The sequence below is a fragment of the Balaenoptera acutorostrata genome, chromosome 18, assembly GCF_949987535.1.
Source record: "Balaenoptera acutorostrata chromosome 18, mBalAcu1.1, whole genome shotgun sequence".
NCBI lineage: Eukaryota > Metazoa > Chordata > Mammalia > Artiodactyla > Balaenopteridae > Balaenoptera > Balaenoptera acutorostrata.
In genome coordinates, this window is record NC_080081.1 from 64,824,761 (window position 1) to 64,843,807 (window position 19,047).

At 43.3% G+C, this 19,047-nt stretch overlaps 1 protein-coding gene across 4 annotated transcripts in view; it reads left to right on the forward strand.

The window, feature by feature from the left end:
• WDFY2 (WD repeat and FYVE domain containing 2) overlaps positions 1-19,047 on the forward strand; it is a 176,601-nt gene that overhangs the window by 128,498 nt on the left and 29,056 nt on the right. For all 4 annotated transcript variants that reach the window (XR_452120.3, XR_009005991.1, XM_007193705.3 and 1 more), the window contains exon 6: positions 6,455-6,567. Coding sequence is in view for 2 of the 4 variants with exons in the window: in XM_007193705.3 (XP_007193767.1) it covers positions 6,455-6,567 (113 nt within the window). In the remaining 2 variants the exon portion in view is untranslated. The remainder of the gene's footprint in view (positions 1-6,454; positions 6,568-19,047) is intronic.

Sequence of the window (19,047 nt, forward strand, 5' to 3'; positions counted from 1 at the left end):
ATTTATTGAGAGGCCGCCATGCCGGGACCAGAGTAGGCTGACTGGGATCTACGCAGTAATGCTACGCACGGTCTTTGTTCCAGGTACCAGACTTTTCCAGGATGTGTAGAACGATATTAACTCTTATCTCTCAAGTCTCCAGGGCCCATGTGCTCAGTGTGAACAGCTGCCAATGCTGGGTAATCCTCACATCCAGCCCCCTGGGCTCCAGTGAACACAGGCCTGACAAGTGAGAAGCCTGTATTGGTGATGCCACCACTGTAAGGAGTAAAGGGCCCTGAGTTTCTTCTTTAAAAAGCGTAGAATCTCTCCACCTTCTGACAGATGAGGAAATAGTTATAAACAGATCACTTGTCTGCAAAAACAGGATGAAACAGTAAGACTTGCTTTCAGATTTTCATCTAGTATTTATATGCCTGTTTAGTGATTTGCAACCATCTGACAAAGTATTGCACCTTGCTGTTGCCTTGAAGACATGTGGCAGTAGTTGTGTGTGTGTGTGTGTGTGTGTGTGTGTGTGTGTGTTTAGGCTAATGTCACTCTTATTTTCCAACTGGAAGGGCAAGATGAAGAAACTGAGAATGGCCATATGGAAGGCTGTAAAAGTGGCATGTTACCAAGAAGACCAGAAGCAAGGGTGACAAGGAATGGAAATCAAGATCAACTTATCTTTGAGAGGGTGGTTAAAGAAAGAAACTCCAAAGTTTACTTTCTAAAAGCCAGTTCAGACAAGCATAATGCTTGAATCGAAATACATGAACTCTCCTGCCAATAGATGAATGATTTCTTGTAGTGTTAGAATTGGATCTCCCTTAGAGATCATCCATCCAATTTCTCATTTACAGGTGAGCCAGCTGAAGCCCAGAGAGGGTCACATGCCTATCTGCAGCCACCCAGCTGGTATGTAGGAAAATCACCACCAGAACCCAGGTCTTCTGCCTTGGACTGCTGGTTTTTCCCATTATACTGCATTATCCCTCTGAGAACAGAACTAATGGCATCAATATAATTTGTTCTTAACATGCTGGCTTCTATATCACTAGCCAAGCCTAGTGATGTATCTTCTGTATCACCTAACCAAACCAAGGAGTATAGAAAAAAATACAGATCTTGCCCTTAAGAAGTTTACTTTTTAAACGATCTGAAAATGAAAAAAAAACACAAAAAACCCCACAAATACACAGAGTTAAACTTGTCCTGACTCTTATAGTCTTTGACTCCTCTCTTCCGGCATCTCCAAAAGTCATCTTCATTTTTCAACTCTTCTTGCCATGTGGTTTACCAAGCAGAAAAAAATCATGTGATTGGCTATCAGAAACTTTTGTGTGTAGTGAAAGCCTCAGGCTTCCTTCCCCAGTGCAAATGACCCTCCAGTCCAACCTTGCTATTAAGGTGGAAGGCAGCTGCAATACTGCAGACAGAGAGACCCTTCCAGAAGACTCCCTCACCTCTACCAGCTCTGCCTTCTTAGCTCCAATTCTGGAACCACAGTGCCAGCCCTTGCACCTGGGAGCATCTGTCTGCCTGGTATTTTCCCAGTGCCACATGCTGATGCATAACAGCACTGCTTTTGCAGCCGAGACCCACGCAACTTTCCCAAGGCTGCAGGGTTTTTTCTGGGAGCTGCCTGATGCATAGATTGTTAACAGGCAACCCATACAGCGTTGGGGTTCACGTTAAAATCCAGTTTTTAAACATGCTTTTTTCATGGGACCCCTCCTCCATCACCTCACCCCTCCTCTTCTTTCTGCCACCTTCTGTACTTACCAGTTTTCGGTTTTTTGGTTTTTTTGGTTTTTCAGTTTTTTAGTGATAAGGAAAGGAAGAAGATCTGTTAAAATGACATAAAATGTTCAGAATAATATTATGACCCCTATTTCTCTTCATAGTGGGCACCGGTGGTGTACATAAGAGTTTTCTACAGACGGATTAATTCTCTCCCATCTACACCTCAGATAGTCAAGCCAACAAGTGATAGAATAAGTCAGATTGACATCACCCTTTTTCCTCTTCTTTCAGGCCTCTTAGCAGAGAAGTAAATAAGCAATGAAAGTAACCAAAATTCAAGTAGAGAAATAAAGGATGACAGAGACTGACTAGTTCACAAGTTGAATTATCAATTTCGGAATCACCTCAAAATCTTTGTTGCTTTGGCTAAAGATCTGATGCTTCAAATATTAAGTGAACTATCATGTTAACAACAACAACAGTAATAAGGAAGTGAAGGTGAGGAAAAAGAAGAGAATATCTTATATTTGCAGTCCCTGAGAGTTTACATAGTGCTTCTACATAATGTTACTTTGTTCACTATCAAAACATAAAGACCGGGCTTCCCTGGTGGCGCAGTGGTTGAGAATCTGCCTGCCAATGCAGGGGACACGGGTTCAAGCCCTGGTCTGGGAAGATCCCACATGCCACGGAGCAACTGGGCCCGTGAGCCACAACTGCTGAGCCTGCACGTCTGGAGCCTGTGCCCCGCAACGGGAGGGGCCGCGATAGTGAGAGGCCCGCGCACTGCGATGAAGAGTGGCCCCCGCTTGCCGCAACTAGAGAAAGCCCTCTCACGAAACGAAGACTCAACACAGCTAAAAATAAATAAATAAATAAAGTAGTTATTAATTTTAAAAAAAAATAAATAAAGACCTAATTCTCAATTTTCACGTGTAGAAAAGCCTCAGACAAAGAATATACAAATCAATTTTCACTGCAAAGTAAAGGAGCTGTTACAGTGGAGGATTACCAGACTGAATGTCAATATTATGACATAGTATGAGTGTGTTTCGTGTTTGGTAATTGCAATCATTGTTGCTTGTGTTGTGGTCATCCATGTACAATGCTTGGTGTCAGTCTATTTGTCTCTTGTAAAAGTAAAATACAGTGTGTGTGTGAGAAAAAAAAAAAGAAAAGCCTCAGAGAGGCTCAAAAAGATTAAGAAACCTTCTCGAGGTCACATGACTGTTACCTGGCAGAACCAGGATTAGAACTTGGGTATTAAAATCTTTGAGCTAGCCCTCTGCACAACCAGATGTAGCAGAATGGAGGTATTTCCCAAAGGTCCCATGGCAGGTTGATGTAGGAAATAGAACTGTTTTCCTTCCCCACTTCAATTGCTGGTCTTTATTTTTGTGGATACTTTACCTAGCCTCACCTTTCAGTCTGTCATTTGACCAAGTTTTGGTCACATTTTTCATGCTTCCACAAAACTAATTCAGGTACTCTTCATTTTAAGAATTGATTCCTGTTGGAGATATTTCCAAGATGTCACCCTATATAGTCAAATGCCTTTCCACCAAGCATTCTCTTCTATCTATTCCTATTCGTGGAAAGAGTACTGAAAAGCTATTAAGATTATCCTGATTTTCATAGTTCCTCATATCATACTAAATGCCAATCACTCTGGCTTTGAGCATTATTATAAACTCTTAGGGTTTTGTTTTTTAATAATATATTCAGTATATTTCAGTAAATTGCCCCCCTTTTTTTTGATGCTCATATTGTCCCATCTTTGGCCAGTAAGAACCACATCATATTGGCTCCTATGTCTTTTTGATACAGCCCCACTAGCCTTTGATAGCGTCTTTGCTTTTTTTTTTTTAGTTTATTTATTTATTTATTTATTCATTTTTGGCTGTGTTGGGTCTTCGTTTCTGTGCGAGGGCTTTCTCCAGTTGTGACGAGCAGGGGCCACTCTTCATCGCGGTGCGCGGGCCTCTCACTGTTGCAGAGCACAGGCTCCAGACACGCAGGCTCAGCAATTGTGGCTCACGGGCCCAGTTGCTCCGTGTCATGTGGGATCTTCCCAGACCAGGGCTCGAACCTGTTTCCCCTGCATTGGCAGGCAGATTCTCAACCACTGCGCCACCAGGGAAGCCCCAGTGTCTTTGCTTTTTGACACGACATGTCTTAAGCTCATCTGGTACCTTCCTGTCCCAGTGCTGGAATCGGCCATTTCTCTTAGTGAGAAATAGTATTCAGAGACAGCTAGCAAATATATGTATGTGTATTTTAAAAAAGAAAATAAATGATTAGTTCACATAATATTTCTAATTCAAATTTAACATTATAGAGTTTTTACTTCATTTTTGTACTTGATTCTTTTGGGCTAAAAACCTTTGTTCCTAAACATCAGCATAATTCCTTATTTGCTTTATCCCATGGTATATTTAAGTTGTTTTAAATAGTAATAGCAATATTATAATAGCAAGACTACTGAATAAGATTTTAGATTTTTTTTGTAGCTTTCTTTGTCCTGAGAATATATTCTACCAAGAATGTATAGTCAAAATGCTGTGTTTTAAAGTCACTTGAAATAATTCTTTTAACTCTGTGGTTGTATCAGCAAGTTGACAGCAGGTTTATTCACTTTACTTTGTTGTTGATTTAGGGGATTTAAAAAAATTTATGAGTATTTTTCACATGTAACATAATTATAAGATTCCATAATGGAAACAATGTAATGAGAGAGAAGTCTCACTACCACCCCTGTCCCCTCAGCTTATTTCTCACTTTTCCATTGGCAGCCATTTTTGATCAATCTTGATTTATCAAAGTGCTTCCTTTTGTAAATATAAGCACACACACACACTTATATTTATGTTTCCCTCTTTCTTACACGAAGGTAGTGTAGCATATAAACTTTCATAAACCTTGGCTTTCCCCCCCCACACTTAATAATTTATCCTGGAGGGACTTCCCTGGGGGTCCAGTGGTTAGGACTCGGCGCTTCCAGTGCAGGGGGTGCAGGTTCGATCCCTGGTCAGGGAACTAAGATCGCACACGCCGTGGGGTGCAGCCAAAATTTTTTTAAAATAATAATAAATATAAAGTTAACAGAAGGCTATTAAGGCTGTAACATCTAAGTCTCTATTTAAAATATACATACATATACATATATATATATATATATCCTGGAAAGTACTCCATGTCAAATTTCCCAGCTGTGTAATATTCTTTTGCATGGATGTATCATAGTTAATAAGTCCTCTTTTGATGGACTTTTGGGTTGTTTTCAAACTTTAGATCTTACTGTAATACGGAGTGAATAGCTTCAGGCATGTGTCAATTCATATTTTGGCCATTGTGCCTCTGGGGTAGATCTCTACAAGTAGGATTGCTAGGCATTACCAACCAGGGAAGCTCAGTAGAGACTCAGGGCCTTGGGTAGTTACTGGAGACTGACTGGGCACACAAGCACCCTCTTCCTGCATGTATCAAAATTCCAGACTCCCATAAGGAGGACTTCCCTGGCGGTCCAGTGCTTAAGATTCCGTGCTTCCACTGCAAGGGGCACGGTTTCGATCCCTGGTCAGGGAACTAAGATCCCACATGCCGCGTGGCGTGACCAAAAGAAAAAAAAAAGAAAACCAGACTCCCAGAAGGAAAGCAGGTGTTTGGCATAAACCATATTGTTTGTACAGTTAAGGCACAGTCAGCCACTTTTGTCTGTTAATGGTGGGAACCCTCCTGAAATCCAAGTTCCCAGACGCCATGCCAATCTTGTGATAGCAGCCTTTCAAAGGATAGCCTGCTAGGTTAATTTTTTTTTTTTTTTGCAAAGCACCATTGTCATTTCTTGAACTATCCATTCATGTATCTTGCCTGTTTTTTATTAGGTTTGTAATCTTCTTCTTGATTGCTCTCTTTATATTAGGTATTCGGGCCTTTTGTGACATCAGTTGCAAAAGTTGTTATGGCATTTGTTTGTTGTTTGTGTATTTGAGTCGTAGCTTTTTCCACTCCAAGGTTATAAAGGAACTCTCCCATCTAGAACTTACATTTTTCATTTTTTACATTGGAGTTCATCCTGGTATAAAGTGAAGTACAAATCCTGTTTTAGTTTTCCAAATGACTGGTTCAGTTTGTGCCAACTTTTCTTTTTGCCCTTCTTTTCCTTATTCATTTGAAAAGCCACCTTTATCAGATATGTACTAAATTTCTGCATGCTTTTGGGCCTATTTCTAGACTTTCTTTTCTGTTCCATTGGTCTGTTTGTCTATTTCAGCACCACACTTTCAATTAAAGAGACTTTATAACATGTTTTAATATCTGGTAGGGCTAACCTCCCCCATCACAATACTGTATTACTCTCATTTTCAGAGTATTCCTGGCTGTTCTTGCTTATTTATTTTTCTATGTGAACTTTAGAATGAACATACCTAACTGTAGGAAAAAAAAAAAACACGTGTTGATACTTTTATAGGGATTATATTAAATTCATAAATTCATGTTGTGACAATTGACATGTTTATCATGTTGAGTCTTACCATCCAGTAAGTAATGTCTTTCATTGTGTTATGTCCACTTTTTGTGTCTTTCAGCATTATATTCAAGTTCTCCTCCCGTGAGATTTGCACATTTCTTTGACATTTATGCTTTTTCTGGCGTGTGTGTGGAGAGAGGGGGGGTAAGCCATCCACTCACTTTTGAGAAACGATCCTTAATGCTTACGTGACAGATTTGATGTTGAAACCCGGCATGGGTTTATTGGTGACCACTCAGGCCAAGTAACCATCCTCAAACTGGAGCAAGAAAACTGCACCCTGGTCACAACATTCAGAGGACATACAGGTGGGATTGAAAGCAGACCCTCCATGTGCTGCTCTCACAGTGACCTATCGCCTGCTGCATGTTCTGACGTTCACATGATGTGGTGTGAAAGGGACGAGGTACAGTCTGGGCTTGTGCAAAGATACACGTGATACGTGTGACTGATTTCAGAATGGTTCAGCAAGATACAATGTCAGAAATTTTCTCCATCAGTCAAACAAAAGAGCAAACAGTCTATTTCAAAAATGGTGGTGATTTGGTCTTTGTCACGTCACGCTGGAGAAAGCCCTTGTTGGCATATGTTAATGAGACATTGTTTGAGGCTGTGTGGCCACTGCACAAACAGTTGGACAGAAGGACAGCTGCCTCGGTCTGTCCTTGCCATCCTTGGAGCGAGAAAATGGTATGTAAGACAGACTCCTACTTCCAAGACAAATGACATGAAAAATAGATTTGTCGTGGGTAGCTAGCCTACATAAAAAGGTACAAGTTCCTCTTTAGTTTTCCTTCCTCTGGGGCTCTTTTCAAGGCCCCCTTTATGTTACTGGTCTGCTCAAGGTCATTTAAGCAAGGTGATAGACTGTATCCACACTTAACCTTTGAAAGACTTGAGTAAATGATGATGACTAATTTTTTACTAGTATTTTTAACATGTGATGTTGACCCTGGAGAATGAATAACTGACTGTTTTCCTGGTTCTTAATGGGCTTTTGTGTCTTCTGCAGTTGACCAGCCCATGATTCAGTATAGAACAAGGTTAATATTGAGTTTAGATGTCATATAAGAACAAAAGTAGGTGAATGAGGATGTAAAATGGGATAGTACCTAGCTCATAAGGGATTTCCTAAAGGGGAAAAGAGCAATGCAATAAAGAGAAAATTGAATCCAGGGGAAAGATTCATAAAAGATCATCTTAATTATCTACACCGGAGGGAGGAAGAGCACATAGAAACCTCCCCTGTGGATAGAACCCAGGTCTTTCCTGATTGGATTTCTCTTTTTAGCCACCTACACTCTGACCAAGCCTGGCCTGGTGGGGACCTGAAACTATCTCACGTCAGGACTGTTTCACTGCTGACTTCAGTCTCCTAATCCTTGGCTTCCCTAAGCCCTTAACTCCACCTGCACTTGTTCTTGCCCTTGTTGAGCAGTCCTTCCCTTGATCCCTCACTGCCCAGCGTCTCTGCCCCATCTTCCCTTCCTCCCCATCACTTCAGCCACGCGTTTCCCAGCATTCTCAGCTCAGGCGCCCTTGTTCCTCCTTGCTGGTAAATTTCACCTGTGGTTCAGAGTACCCACGTCTCTCCTGCGCACTCAGCCACGGAGTCCGCACTCAGCTTTGGGGTCACGGCACGAGCCTCAGCTCATCGTCCCCAGTGCAGTTGTCATTCCAGTCCAGACTCAGGAGTTGCCTCACAGCCCCTCCCGTAACCCGGCTCTCAGTCCTTCGTACACAGTATGTTCCTTCTCTCCGTCCCTCAGCAGCTTTTGCAGACCCTCCCCACTCTCCCCAGGCCTCCTTCAAAGAAGAACAGAGGTTATCAGATAGAAGCTTTTTAAAAATGTTTATTTCTTGGCCACCCCATCTTCCCTCCCCAACAAGCAAGCTTTTCCTTCGCTTTCCCCGCATCGCTTGCCCTCCCGCCTCGTGCTGTCCTTGGCCCCAGACTCATCCTCCTCGGGGTCTCCACGTGGAAAGTTAATCTTTTGGTCTCCCTTTGGACCAACTCTTCTCAAGTTCCTAACATGCTGAGTTTCTTGCCTCTGTTAAAAAACAAACAAAACCCCTCTGATCCCATCTTATTTTCTTAACAGCAGTGCCGCTTTTTTCCTTTGTTTTTCAATTGCAGTAAAATGTACACAACCTAAAATTGATGATTTTGACCATTTTTGTGTTCAATTCAGTGGCATTAAGTACATTCACATTGTTGTGCACTGATCACCACCATCCATCTCCAGAACATTCTTCATCTTGCAAAACAGAAACTCTGTGCCCATGAAACCCCTTCCCCCCCCCCCACCCCTGGCAGCCACCATTCTGCTTTCTGTCTCTGTGCACTGCGTATGAGGGGAACTGTGCAGTATTTGCTGTTCTGTGCCTGGTTTATTTCACCTAGCATAATACCTTCACGTTGTCGCAGTCAGCAACGCTTCTTAAAAAAGTATCATTTTCCCAGCTGCTTTGCCTTCTTCCCTCCCGTTGGCTTTCCTGCCACCTGCAGTTTGGCTTGTCTCTGTCACTCCTCTCACCCTGCCCTCCCCGAAGTGGCCAGTGGCCTGCTGGTAGCTAAATCCAGTGGACATGTTTTCAACTCTGTCCTGTCTAAGTTCTTGGTAGCGTTTTACATTGAGGCCATTCCTTCGTGCTGTGACTGCCCTCGATCGGCTCCTGTAACACACTTCCTCCCGCGTTGAAGTCTCTGACTTCTCTTCCTCCTCTCCTTTGGGGTCGTCGTGGTGCGTTCTGCCTGGGAACCTCGTCTCTTCACCTCCTGGGCTCTCCCTGGTCGACCTCGGCCACTACCCCAGTCACAGAAAGAAAAGGCATCGTCATGGTCCTCAAATTCCTCACAGCCCAGTGAGCGAGACAGAAGCTAAACAGTAATTATAGTGCCTGGGGGCCGGGGTGTGTGGAGGAGCGTCTGGGGCACAGGGGACCAGCACCAAGCATGTCCGAGAACACGGAGCGGGCGCAATGCTGGGATGGGAGTGGGAGTGGGAGTTGTCACGGAAGGTCTCCCCCCGGGGGGGGGGGAAGATATGACTTTGACCTAAGATTGTGGCGGAGGAGTAAGTGTTGAGTTCATGAAAGAGAAGTGGGGAGAACAGGGCAGGCAGAACAAACCAGCGTAGTCCAAGGCCTGGGGATTTGCAAAAAGCGTGGCTCTCTTGGGAGCGCCTAGTAACTCTTTTTGGCTGGAATACTGAGTATGGGTGGGGGGGGGGCGGGTGTCAGCCAGAAAGGAAGTGAGAGTCAGTTCAGATCACTGAGAGCATTATCCTGACATCAGGGGAAAACGGTGAAAGAGTTTTAAGCAAAGAAGTTAACCTGATCGGATTTTAAAAGATTGCTCTGGTAGTAGAGTAGAGAGTGTGATGGGAGAGCTAGTAGGAAACTGTCCCTCGCAGCGTGGCTATGGTAATGGGAGAGCGGGGAGTGGATAGACCTGTGGTAAAATTTTAGAGGCTGTGACAGGCTGGAGAGTTCCCAGATTTGGTTGAGGCAGAGGTGGCTTTCAGCTCGACCTTCTGGCTCTTTAGAAGTCAGACGTTGCCCAGAGCACCGATAGGAATTTTCCGAGTTCTGTACTGCTGCCTCCGGATCAGGAAAGGGGTAAGTAGCTGCTTCTTACTGCTGTGAGGTGAGCCAGGGGTGGCCCAAGGATTTCATGTCTTCCAGATTAGTTCCAATATAAAATACTACCTGATATTGTATCTTACCTTTCTGAAAGAGTGTAGAATATTTTCACATGATTTCATCTTGAAATATCTTTGAGGAAGACAGGACGTAGCCCAGGAAGGTTGTTATCTAACACGAAGGCAAATAAATGTAGCAGGTCACCTATCTAATTTGTTATTATTCCTAGACAGTAGTATCTACCCATCTCCAGTCTGACTACAGCACAGGTCATTCATTTAAAGCTAGAACAAGGGCATCTGAGAGATTCCACAATGATTCAAACATTGTTGAGCTCTTCCTATGCAGTAAGTCCATCTGGGCCCTGGGAGGTCCCAAACTCGGCCAGACACAATTCTGGAGAAAGGGGCTGTGAATGGAGGGTTGGTTCTAACCTCCTCAGTCCCTTACTCCCCAAACAAAGACCTTAAGATGAACCCAGATCCATTAAAGAGTGATCTTGGGGATCTAATCACTCCAGATCCAAACTCAACAGCAGACAAGTCTTCAGTATGTGTACGGAGTCAGCCATTGACCCATCACTCTCTGTTACAGTACAGAAGGTCATATAAAAATGTGAGTTAGTGATGGAATCTGTCTAATAGCCATACCCAGAGGCCAAAACATGGCATTTACTAATCCATGGGGATTTAGAAAACTAATTTTATGTTCTTATGCTCCCTCTGCTGGTTTTATTTCTGGAGCTAAATGCCAAATATCATAGTTCTTTGATAATTCCTGCAGAAATTAGAATATATTTCTGCCAAAATGTCATACACTGATTTGAACAAAGGGGAAAAATACCAGATTTTGACCACTGGAAACTAATAGTATCAATAAAATCTTTTTTTTTTTCCTTCTAAGAATTTTTTTGGTTAGTATGAACATATTGGAAATAGGAGGACTTGAATGTGAACCTCCCGAAGCATACTACTTAACGGAAAATTAAATACAGACTTGTTCATTGACTGTTAGGAGAAGTATTGAAAGTAACAGTGTAGCTATAATAAAAATAACGAAAACAAGGACAGTCACAGTTTAGTGCAAATATGCAAGTTCAGATCATTAAGCTGAAAGCTTAATTTTTGTTTACAGTGGAGGCTTTCACATCTAATAGATGTGGATTTTCATCAAGAGTCCGTCAGGTCACTGGCTCTCCATGGGATGAGTGCTGCCACTCATCGGTGAATGAAATCAGCCTAGTCCTTGCCCTGTTCAAATCCCGCTCATGGAGTTAAAGCAATAATTGGAAATATTATACGTGTAACAAGTGTTGTGAAGCCCCGAGGCCACGCATGGGCTTCTTTGGGAGCAGTTAACAAGAGGGCTTCTTGTCCAGAGAGTTAAAGGGGGGCTTCTAAGAAAGTGGTGTTTAAACAACACCTTAAGAAGACTGAGGAGTTACCCAGGTGGTGGGAACATTCCAGACCCCGGGTGTATGAAGCAGGTTTGAAGCCTGGAGTGGATACGTGTGCATGGAGTCCAGTGGCCTGTGTGGAGAGCCAGGGGTGAGGGATACAGGCTGACCTTCCGGGCAACGTGAAGAACTTCGGGTGGGCACTGTTCTCAGGCAGTGGGAAGCCAGTGGTGGAGTTGAGGCAGGGTGGTAACATGCTTTCCGTTTAACGAATCGTGGTAGCAGCGGGTGGTGGACTGAGTGGGGACGAGAATGGATGTGAGGAGGCCTTTTAGAAGGAAGCTACTGCCGAGTCCCTGGAAAAGGGGACTCCTGTCTGGACCGGGAGAACAGCAGCGGGTGTGGAGAGTAGAGGAGGGGTTCAGGGTCTGTTTAGGAGATGAGGAGTCAGCAGCGCTTGATGATTGGTTGAAGCAAGAGTGGCTTCCACGTTTCTGTCTGGAACATTTGGGTGGCCGGTGATGCCATTTACTGAAAATAACAGCAGGTTTGCAAGAGAATATCGTGGTGCTTTAAAACTGAACATGACCAAGAGGCCCCCTTGAGGAGGCGGCAAGGAGTCAGCTGGATGTCCCGCTGTGGGTCTCAGGAGGAGGGTGTAGCCTAGAGACGGAGCACGTTTACCTTTCCAGAAACACTCATCACTTCAACCTGGAGCAAAATGCAGTAACTGAAAGGTTACATACTCTATTCAGGAGGCTTTGTGGTCTGAGGGCTTCCTCGGCCGCCTCTCTTCTGGCCGCATTTGCCTGCACACCCTCACCCTGCACGTGTGGTGGGAGGTGCGTGGTGAGATGCCAGGTCGCACTGGTGGAGACAGAGCCGGCACTTTCCAGCCCTGACTTTGTGACCCGCCACCTAGTCTTCAGCTTTTGCAAGATATGTTGTAAAAGTCTCCAAAAATTAGCTCACTGAGCATTTGGTAACATGTATGAAATTTCTAAAACTGTTTATACTCTGATCTGGTTCCACGGTTGGGAAACTCTTCTAACCAAATCAGAAATGTGAATAAAGTTTTATGTATAAAAGTGTTCATCCTAGCAAAACGTATAATAGTTAAAAGTTAAAAAACCTAACAGTAAGTGAAATAAGGTACATCCATGCTTTGGGATATTATGCAGCCATTAAAAATTCCATTTATGAGAGTATAAAATAGTATAGATAAAACCTTGACTTTTAAGAATGAATTCATTTATGTTAAAAGTGATTCTGTCGGTTATATTGTGGAGGGCCAAGGCAGGGAGAAGCGTATAATGAAACCATGAGGGAAAGCTCTGGAGCGGAAAGCTGGAGTGAAGGACAACGAGATGGAATAAATGATTTTTGTCAGTTAAAATATCATAAACCCCGGAAACCCACAGCCATCGCAGCCCTGGCTCTCATTCTCCATCCTGGTTATGGGTCATGCAGGGCGAGGAGGATGGCCTGGGTGTAGACGGAGAGCGGGGAGCCTTGTGTCTGCACTGCCCCGCGAGGCGGCTGACTCTCCCTGCCGCCAGGGGCGTCGCGTGGAAAGGCCTCTGCTGCCCACCAGGAAGCTGCCAGAGGCAGCAGTCGCCTCAGAAGGAAGAGGCTCCCCGCCCCACCCCTCTGTGCCCCTCCGTGTCTGCCAAAGCCTCTGCTGTGACGGCTTATTGCTCTCCTTTATTGCCCTCCCACGCTTCTTTGCCATTCGATTAACGGGCCAGGTGAGTAAACATAACACTGAGCACCTCTGGTACACCCAGCTCTGTGCACTGCGCTTGAATACAAAGATACGGAGCCTAAAGTCTACAGTGGGGACAGATTTATAATCCAGCAAAGTTGGATCCAGTGAGTGATGGTGACTTTAGAGACATGGGCAGAGGTGGGAGCCTCACCTAGATTGGGGATGTTGGAGGGAAGGCTTCCTGCAGGAGAGGGCACCTGAGCTGCACCTTGAAGAGGGAGAAAAAGTTACCTGGGGGATAAAAGGTAGGTCTGGCGCTCCAGGCAGAGGGAGCAACAACGTCTTGTGAGAGAATGGCTCCACCAAACACAACGTGCGTGTCCTCGTTCCCAGAACTAACATTGTATATTTGTGTTGGTGTAGGTCTGAGTCTTATTTGTTTTGAATATATCCACAGAGCTTAGCACAGTGCCTGCCATATAGAGGATGCCCAGTAGCTGCTTGTTGAACTGACTTGAAATGAATGCTGTGATTTACAATTTATAAGCCAGCCTCCAATAGAGACCCCGTTGTTAGGTCATTTACATAGAACTGGGATGGGACCACAGGGTGATTTTTTTGCCTCCCGAGTCCCATCCTGTTTCCTGTCTTGCAGCTTTTCCTTCCATCTTTCCCACTCTTCCTGAAGCCTGTGGTATAACAGTCTGAGCCCTGGGAGAGTCTGATGAATATGCCCTGACTTGCTTTAACCTGGTTATCTGTTCTTTCTTCCTGACTCTGTGCTACCAAGAACTCCCCTTCCCAGCTCTGGATCCTTACAGCCTGATGTGATGTGCAAAAACTAGAGGTGGATCTTGTTTCTAAAACTTTAGTTGATCTTATGATGGTTGAGATAGCATGGGAACACGCTGGTCACTGCCTTAGGCTGACTCAACAAAAAACAGTGTCACAGAGATGGTCCAGATGAGGTCTCCTGCACTATAATCATAGCTCACGTTTATTGAGTGTTTCCCATGCACAAGGCACTGTTCTATGTGCTTATATATATTCACTCATTTAATCTTAACAAAACTATTATCATCCCTCTTTTATGGATGAGACTTCTGAGGCTCAAAGTCTTAAATAACTTGCTCAAGGTCATATACCTAGTAAGGGTAGAGCTGTCATTTGAGCCTAGAATCTGGTTCCAGAGCCTTTGCACTTCTGATACCGTATATCAACTTCCCATTTCTTCATCATAAACTATCCTTATCCCATAGACACCAACAAAGGCCAGAGGGCCTGCTTCTCGTGGTGTAGTGCTGGTAGATGTTGGTGTGTATTAGTTAGGAGGAGCTGAATGGTATCTATCACTTGGCACATAGAAACCCTATTTAAGTATTTCCATGTTTATTTGGACAGGATGAACAGCCCATCCAATTAAGTCTTTAAAGTTAAATAAGTCTTTCTAACCATTCTTTTTACCAGTACCCACCATTATTTAAATCTAACATGATGTTTTAAAGAACCTGAGCCACCCATTTCACATGGTGTCTTAGTCCATTCTGGCTGCCATAACAGAATACCATAGCCTGGGTGGCTTATAAACAACAGATAGTTATTTATCACAGGTGTGGAGTCTGGGAAGTCCAAGATCAAAGCACTGGCAGATTCATTGTCTGGTGAGAACCCACTTCCTGGTTTCTAGATGGCTGTCTTCTTGCCATAGCCTCACATAGCAGAGTGGGTGAGGGAGCTCTTGGGGGTCTCTTTCATAAGGGCACTAATCCCATTCATGAGGTCTCTGCCCCTGTGACCTAATCACCTCCAAATATTGAATATGAATATGAATTTGGGGGGGACACAAACACATGTTATCGGATAAATCATATATTTGTCATCTTTCTCTTTTCTATCCCCCTAATCCTTAACCAGTCAAGCAAGACCATCTCCAAAGCTTCTCCTTGAGATGAGCATTCCCTGACTTAACAGGTATGAGTAGTGGAATAGATGAAGACCAGCACACAGACAACACTGGTCAGCCAGGAAAAGAGATGTTATGTGCCTGTTTCACGTCCTAAGAACAGGCAAAGGACAGTCATTCATGTACTTCCTCCTTCGTTCAATCATTTGGTTATTGAATGCCTACTGTAAGCCAGGCAGAATTCTAGATCCTGGGGATCCTGTGGGAAAAAGCCAAAGCCCTGGCCCTCCTAGAACTTATATTCTGTTGGGACAGTAGGCAGTGCTCTGAAGAGAAATACCATAAGGAGGAAAGTGGTAGGAGTGGTCAAGGGAGGTCTCTGAGGAGGTGGCATTTGTGAGGGAACAAGCCAGTGATAACCTAGGGGAAGAAAGTCACAGGCAGAGGCAACAAAATGCAAAGACCCAGAAGTAGGAATGAATCTGGCCTGTTCTAGGAACTTTGGGAAGGCCAGCTGACTGGAGCAGAGCTAGTAAGGTGGAGGAGGAGAGAGAAGGAAGCCCCTATAGTGGCAGAAGCCAGATCACAAAGGGCCTGGAGAGAACTGTGGGTTTTACTCTGAATGGGATGGGAAACCACAGGGGTGATTTAAGCAAGGGGTGTCATCATCTGCTTTGTGTTCTTCAGTGATCACTTTGGTGGAGAATAGACAACAGGGACAGGAGTGGAAGCAGGAAATGTTGTATGAGGCTAGTATAATAATTTCAGAATTTAAAGAAGGTGCAAAATAGTGCTGAGAGTCCCATGCATCCTTCACCTCTATTCCCCACATGTTAACATCTTTGAAAATTACGGTACAAATATCAAAAATCAGGAAATTTTGATACAACACTGTTCTTTAATCCGCAGACGTTAGTCACGTTTCTCCGGTTATCACACTAATATCCTTTTTCTGGTTCAGAATCCAACCCACGACTACACCCCACGTTTGGTGATAATGTCTCCTTAGTTCCCTTAACCTGGAACAGTTATTCAGTCTTTCTGTGCTTTCATGACCTGGACATTCTTTTTTTAAAGATTTTTTTTTTGATGTGGACCAATATTGCAATATTGCTTCTGTTTTATGTTTTGGTTTTTTGGCCCCGGGGCATGTGGGATCTTAGCTCCCTGACTAGGGATCGAACCCTTGCCCCCTGCATTGGAAGGGGAAGTCTCAACCACTGGACCACCTGGGAAGTCCCAACCTTGACATTTTTGAGTACTAGCCTGACTGTCCTTCCCCTGTAGAAAGTCTCCATTTGAGTTTGTCTGATGCTTCCTTATGTTTAAATTTTTATAAGAATAAAACAAAAGGGACGATATGCCTTCTCAGTGCATCATATCAGAAGGCACATGATACTGATTTGTCCTCTTACTGGTGCTGCTAACTTTGATCGCTTGGTTAAGATGGTGTCTGCCAGGTTTCTCCATTGTAATCACCCTTTGTAATACATCAGTATATTGTGAGGAAATACTTTGAAACGTTGAAACTATGTAAATATTCTGTTTCTTATCATATATCTGACAAACTAACTAGAGTACTATATTTGTATACAAATCTTTTTATATTTGGCCTTATTACCATTTTTCATAGTTAATTTTGTCAATTCTTCCCCTAACCCCCTTCAGTGAGGTTGTACCACTTATTTGTAATATGGCTAGGTTCACTTGTTTCTGTTCATATTCCATTTTGGGTTCTCCTTCCCCCTCCCCCTCAGCAACACACACACGCACGCACACACACACACACACACACACACACACACACTCCTAGTTTTTATTTTTTACTTGTTTTCAAGTATGTGAAATATTAACATGATTCCAAAACTCAAAACCAAACCAAAAAACACAATAAAAAGTGTCTCTCCTTCATCACTTCTCCATTCCCATTCCCCAGCCTCTCCCACACACCTGCTGTAGTTAACAAATCTCAGTAATTTCTCATCTACCCTTTTTTCTTAGATGAGAGGTAGCATAATGTAGATATTCTTTTGCACTTTGCCTTCTTCCTTTTACGGTATATCCTGGAAATCATGTCATAGCCATCCAGCAGGTCTTCTCCATTCTTTTTCATAGCTGCATAGTACTCTGTGAATGTACCATAGTTTATTCGCCCACTCTCTTATATGAGCATTTAAGTTGTTCCCAATGTTTTGCTATTTCAAACCATGCTGAGATGAATAGAGTGTGTATTTTGGTGTATTTGATGGGAGCAGGGACAGTATCTTCCAGATAAATTCCTGGAGGTGAGATGGCTGGGTTGAGAGCTAAGTGCATACGTAGTTTTGTTGGATATGGCCTTCCCCATGTTACTGGTTTGCATTCTCATCGACAATGTATGAGAGTGCTTTTTTCCCCCAGAGCCTTTACAACAAAATGTGTGTCATACTTTTTAATTTTCTAGGCAAGAATTTTAATTGTGGCTCATACGAGGATGGTAGCAGTGGAGATGGTGAGAAGTGCTTAGATTCTAGATACATTTTGAGGGAAAAACCAATTCAGAGTTTATAGTGGGTTGCTTTGGAGGCTAATGTAACAGTTTTCCAACCAGGGTTCTCTCTAATTCTGTTTAAGTATAAGGCATCAATATTAACTGTCTAAACTAATAACTTCTTTTCACTTATCTGACATTTTTGAAGCTTTGGGTGACTCTCACCTTCCTCTTGGACCAGCCTTATTATAATATTCTAGTAATTCTATGGCATTGTAGTAGGTAATGGTACTGCTCTAACAAATAACTTTCAACATTTCAGTGGCTTAATGCAAAGGCTTTTTTCTCATGCATGTAACAATCCAGTGCAAATGTTCCTGTTCTTTTCCATGTGGCGATTCAGGGTCCCAGGCTCCTTCTAGAATTTCTCTGTGCCCTGGCGTCTTGGAGTCCTCCAGGAGGAAGTATAAAGAGAAAGTGGAAAAGGAACATCTTAACTGCCTTGGCCTGGGAGGGATGCATATGACTTCCGCGTACTTTCTGGGTTCCCTTGCTGAGAACTGGTCACGTGCCCCCTAGTTGCAAGAGGGGCCAGTTAATGTGGCCCCTGTAGGAAGCAACTTTCCAGGGAGTGCTGTATATACAAGAAGAGGGAACATGAATTTCAGTAAACAATTAGCTGACTCTGCCACAGATATTTAACAAAGTGAATCATTCTAGTACTGTGTGGGAATAAACATTTTGCACGGTGGAATGCATATCCTGAAGCATTACATTCTCAGATACTGAAGGAAGGTTAAGGGGCGGGGGATGGGTACATGAAGTTTAATAACAGGGAGAGAAGATGAGTTATACAGAAAGAGAAAATATTTAGCTTTGAAAGCCTAAGTAAGCATAACAGAGGAGTTCCAAATAACGAGATTTGTGGATGAAAAAGCGATCTTTGTGTCTTCATTCATCTGCTCTTTCATTCATTCAACAGGTACCACCAGAGCCTGTTTGCTGCTGGCCCTGTGCTTGTTTTGGGGTGGGAGTGGGGGAGGGAAGAGGAGATGGGAGCTGCAGGGGGTGGTCAGCACAGGTGCACTGGGGGAAGTGGTGTGTATTCTTACAGGGACAGGAATATATACACGCAGAATGTTGTGCAGGTATAGGGAGAAGCTATTAAGCATAATCCAGGATAGTGGGGGGTTTTTTTTCCTTTTGATCTTGAAAAAATATCTTCTGAGACACTATATGAGAGAAACTTTCCTAAAAGCTTTTAAAGTGCAGTACTTCATTAGAACAAATTGATGATCTAAAGAAGAAAAATTCAGATTCCAACAAATAAGAAGCAACTTGTATGTTCTTTTCAGAATATAATATTTTTCAATAAAAATGAGTAAAAAATGAGTATTTCTCATATTCTTAAGTATTCATAAGCTTTGTGCTCATCTTATACATAAAAAGTTACTATTGTTCTCAGTACACAAGAAGTTTGATTTATGATGGGACTGCCAGGGAAGAAAATCTGTCATAATATTTTATAGCCGCACCACTGGAGTGGTGCTAATAACCATCTGTACTGCACACCACAGTTTACAGAGTGGTCCCGGGTAATTGGTCCAGTCACGCTCACTGTAACCCTGTGAAGTGGGTAGTGGTTAGGCTGATATTATCCTCAGTG